Raw genomic sequence first — 5000 nt, 5'->3', positions numbered from 1 at the left:
ATGGTAATTAAAGCTAGTAAGCTAAGAAATGTCGTTATAGCAGCAAGTACCCATTTCGTTGCCATTCTAATATTTTTTGTGATGTTATATAGAGTATCCAGCCACTAACAGGAACTTTCTATAATAAGAATTGTAAACAGTGCGTGTAAAATTAAGTAGTAGTTTGTAAGTCAAACAATATGACTTGTGACATAAACAGAGTGCGTGGGTCGAGTGAACAGTATTGCTAGTTATCTTAAGAATCTGCTGAGTGGCGTCTTCAAAGGAGGATCCATTTTGTTGCCATTGTAATTGTAAATAAAAATTATAAACAGTTTATGCACATTTATCCAGAAGCAGTAGCTTTGTTGCAACTTGCGAATTCCGAGAAAGAGCGCTGTGTAGAACTTGTACAAAAGGTCTGCTACTCACAACAGGAAAGCGCAACAGGATACCGTGCAGAAATTGATGGCTTATTGAAATTATGAGTATACATAAGGCTACAGATACCCGGTGACCACACGAACTGTACCCGGGAATAAGATCAGACCTGAGTGACTGAGAAATAAGGAGAATGAGAATAAGAATTCGTCTTATCGGGAAGTTGGTAGTGCACCATCAATCAAGCGTCCCTTGACTGTGTGTTTGGACGCGCCAGTGGTAACCTTCATGTCTGGGAACTGAATTTGATACATTTTAATATCAAGTTCATGCATTTGAGACACAACTCTCGCACTTTAAATCGGTTCTTGGTATTCGATACTTGTATGCATGAGCTAATTTAATGCATATGACCTGTGTAAGCTTACCAGCAGGGCAGTCTATGCACCTTGGTCTGGTGTCAGACATATTAACAAAAGTACCAGGCGGGCATGGGAGAAGCTTGAAGCCACTTTCATCATAATATTTGGCGAATCCAGCCTGAAGAAACACCTCGCGCAGCTGATCTCTCACGAAAATAGACTCATTTGAGATATCTATAAATTCTGAGTCACCTTTCTCTACACCCCTGAAATTCAAAAAAGATGAGTAGCTCTTCTAACGTAATATAATAATTGAAACCAAGAGAAAATGAGGGGACAGAGAGGGAGGCTCCCGGTCCAGCCCTTGGGATATGTCATGTCTACGAAAGTTATTTTTAGACGAGCGGAAGTCTTCCGAGACGTCCGCATGCAGGTCAACCTCGGTCTGATGTTTGAAAGAAAAGCAAAGATTTCATGTAATGGCGGACGAAGTGGACTTGACGTTTGTACATGCGGACGTCTCGGAAGACAGACTTCCGCTAGAACAAAGACTTTCGCTCGTCTAAAAATAACTTTCGTGGACATGACATATCCCGGCCAACGCCCTGAGCCTCCCTCTCTGTCCCCTCATTTTCTCTTGTTGAAACAGGACACGTTAGAAACAATTCACAGTCAAGCAGTACTGTCATGCCCTCTTTATTACCGTAATTTATGAACAAAAAGGTCGCAGCCTCGTGCAATCTCAGTGCAAAGCCCTTAGATATAAAGTTACTCCTATAATTTACAAGAATATAATGAATAGAATCTGAAACAGTTTTCCCAATTATTCGGCCATTTAGGTGCTAAAGGTCTAAAGGTGCCCGTCAGTCTTAGCAACAACTCGGTCATAAATAGTTGTAACACTTTCTTGAAAAGCACGTAACTCGCATCCAAGCTATTGATAACGCACTCCTCCTCCCTCCCTCTCTTTGTTGCGTTTACCGGCAAGTTCTTGCATTGGAACCCATAAACATCAACATTGAAAAGGGAGGAGGGAAAAATTTCCGTCAGTGTTACAACATTTGTGACCGAGACTGATCTGAAGCTCTGTCTCATCCTTCTGTTATTAGCTACAAGCTATTCCCGTAGTACTTGATTTAAATAATTAACTAAGGTGACAGACATTTGCGCCAGTAATTCCAAATAATTAAAGAAAACTCTTAGTTCAACTTCGTTAGCCAATGAAAAGGAAAGCTTGGTTCTCATAATAACCGAGGATAAGTATAAGCCACGGAATCTTCCTAGAACAATGATAACCTAATTTTAGATGGATCTTTAATAAATTTCGGATCATAGAAGTGACCCTTCTCAATCACAAGGGTTGTCATCAGTTATTTTACTGTTAACTATGTAAGGCTTATGATTTATGGAAACTTTTGATTTAACGATTTTCAGTTTAAAACGGTCGAATTAATAATTAATAATTAAGGAATCGACGGGAAAGGAGCAGATTGGTTCCGCAGTTACTTAAGCAGGCGAATGCGATATGTTTAGGTAAATGGTACAGATTCGGACTGCAAATCTCTTCTGGAGTTCCTAGTCAAGGCTCAATTTTGGGGCCGATACTTTTTCCAATTTATGACAACGGTACTCAATTTATGTCAAAATTAATTCGCCTTGTGTTATATGCTGATGACATGAATGTTCTAGTTTCCCACGAAAATGTAAACACCTTGATGATCTGTGGTGAGGAAAGAACTTCATGCTCTCTGGGACTAGATGTTAAAAAGATTGACGATTAACACGTCCAAAACAAGTTCTGTATTATCATTGTCAATGCAAAAGAGAGTTGCCTTAAATTTATTCAAAGGTGGCGTTAATATTGATCTTAATGGTACACCTATAAATAGGAACCACCAAACTAAATTTTTGGGGGTACTTATTGACCAAGACTTTCTGTGGAATTCTCATATTAACTACATTTCACGGAAAATTCCCAATTGCGTCAGGATTATTTACAAAGTTCGTTGCTGTCTTACGTTGAATAGTAAAATGTTTATATCATAGTCAATTTATTCACATCTGTCGTGCTACACTGTTTCGTGGGGAAGTACCTACCCGACTAAATTAAATTGTTTACTACTGCTACATAAAAGAGTCCTAAGGATTATAACACAATCAGGCTGGCGAGATCATAGCAGACCCCTGTTTACTAGATTAGGTATAGTGAATATATTTCAAATAACTAAATTACAAATGGGTGAGCTTATATACAAACAAAAAAAAAGAACTTGCTTCCTGATATTTATGACTCCTATTTCACAAAATCGAGAAATGCTACTTCTCTCCAAAAATTTAGAAATGAAATGATTATCTGCTTACATCCGAAGCCCTAGACTTCCTGTTTAGTTGGAGTTGTGCCGTGCCATTGTTTTGCTTTCTTTGTTTTGTTTGTTTACTTTCTATCTCAAACGTGTTAATCAACCTAATGATAACTTATTTTATTTTATTTTATTTTATTTTTTGGTTTCCACAACGTAGTCTATCATGGCTGCGTGCCACTTAAAATTATGGTCATGGTGTTCACTTCAAATGTTCCACTTCCGAAATTGAGACATGCAGTTGTCATTAAATTTCTGTCGGTGTAAGATTACATTGAAATCCATACAGTCTAGCTGCACAGGTAAATTAACTTTTTAAGGTACTCACAGGTGGACAACGCAGTCTTCCTTAAACTTGATGGTGTCAACTTTGCCTCCACGCAACGTTCTAAACAAAAATACAGTTAAAACAACTTGGAACAGTTTTTAGAGGAGGCATAATATCTTTTGTATAGTGGAGGGCATGGCATTGCGCCTGTCTTGCCATGCCTAGCATTGCAAGGTGTGACTGAGAGTGCATACCAAACAAATGATAGGTACCATATGTCGTAGGTAGATGAAATTAAGACAACAATCTATAAGTTCTGTTTACATTCTACTAGTTTATTTTTTGTTTTGTTTTTTTTTTAGTTCCTTTGCGTATTTAAAGTCAGGTGTAAATGTCCTGTGTCACAAATGTCATAAGACTCGGTATGCATAAGCTATTTCTCGAGCGCCCTCTTTCTATCCCGTTTATAAAAGGCTTAAGAACGGCTGCCTGTAAGAATCGAGAATCGTCCGTCAATGACCATTTTGGCGGATAGCTCATATTTTGCCCAGAGATACCCTTTAGTAAACTGTTTTCAAGAAACACATTCAAAAGTTCCAGCGATTCTTATTTTTTTTAGAAATTTGCGAAAATTTGAAAACGCGGTTAAAGTGCGGGTTTCTGTTTGACAAATTGTCCAAAATTTGCTTCGAGAACCAAGCAACGGTGAAGCCTTTAAATGACTTCAATTGGCACCAAACTTGACAAAAATTAAGAACAACTATTCTTGTTTATTTCTACTTCGATACTTTTTACGGAAATGTTGAAATTGTGATTTTCTAAGCTCTTTAAAGAACATCCTCAAAGACCGCATAACATGGCGGCGGAAAATGGGTGATATTTGACGCGATAAAAATGTACCTGGTACCTCATTCTTAATTTTTTTTACTTCGTATTCTTTAAATATTGCTCTTATTCATTTTCTGTGTGAAGTTTTATCCTCGAACTCGGAACGCTTCCCTCCGAAAATATCAGAAATGTTTGTAACCTGAGCGAGCTAAATCACGCGAAATTTGAACGCAAGCTGATGCTAATTATTCATGTAGAATCCTCGAACTGTCTAATTTTAGGCTTTATAGCTTGGAAAGCTTTAAAAAATGCGAAGTTATCCTTCAGAAGTATTAAAAGTGACTGAAGATAGTATTTGAGGGCAAAAATCCGCAAGTGAACTATATATTACTCAATTCAAACGCATTTTAATTTATACAATGTTCTGGTTTATGCAAGTGACTTTCCTATCAGGGCGGGTCTAATTTGCAGGTCACAGGTCGCAGGTCGCGGGTTGCAGGTCATTGTTTTATCCGTTTCATTGTGAACTCATTTTCTGGAGGCATACATATGCAAGATGTTGTTGAACTTTTGACCTTCAAACCTGGTAAATATTTATGTCACGCAAAGTAGCGAAAGGTTTCTTTTGTTCCATTCATGCCCTGTTTTGTATCGTTATTGAGGCTCTGCCAACTAGGGTAAATTCCGACAAGCGACATGCCCTAAAAAGTAGTGACAGCAATTGAAGTGAAATCGCGACAAACGACATCCTTTCTTTAAATTTCCGACAGCAATGGTCACAGCAACGTGAAACATTGACAAAGCAGCGACACGGGACCCCCC

General features: G+C 38.2%; 1 protein-coding gene across 1 annotated transcript in view; it reads right to left on the bottom strand.

Annotated features, from left to right (window-relative positions):
• Window positions 1-788: 788 nt before the first annotated feature.
• LOC137988305 (uncharacterized) overlaps window positions 789-5000 on the bottom strand; it is a gene marked incomplete at its 3' end in the record, with an annotated part of 80586 nt that continues 76374 nt past the window's right edge. Inside the window, exons 5-6 of the mRNA XM_068834339.1 lie at window positions 3411-3470; window positions 789-988 (exon numbers count right to left, since the gene is read on the bottom strand). Coding sequence (XP_068690440.1) covers window positions 789-988; window positions 3411-3470 — 260 coding nt within the window. The remainder of the gene's footprint in view (window positions 989-3410; window positions 3471-5000) is intronic.

The sequence above is a fragment of the Montipora foliosa genome, unplaced genomic scaffold, assembly GCF_036669935.1.
Source record: "Montipora foliosa isolate CH-2021 unplaced genomic scaffold, ASM3666993v2 scaffold_412, whole genome shotgun sequence".
NCBI classification, from domain to species: Eukaryota; Metazoa; Cnidaria; class Anthozoa; order Scleractinia; family Acroporidae; genus Montipora; species Montipora foliosa.
Note: the sequence above shows the minus strand (reverse complement) of the source record. Positions and strands in the feature narration are given on the sequence as shown.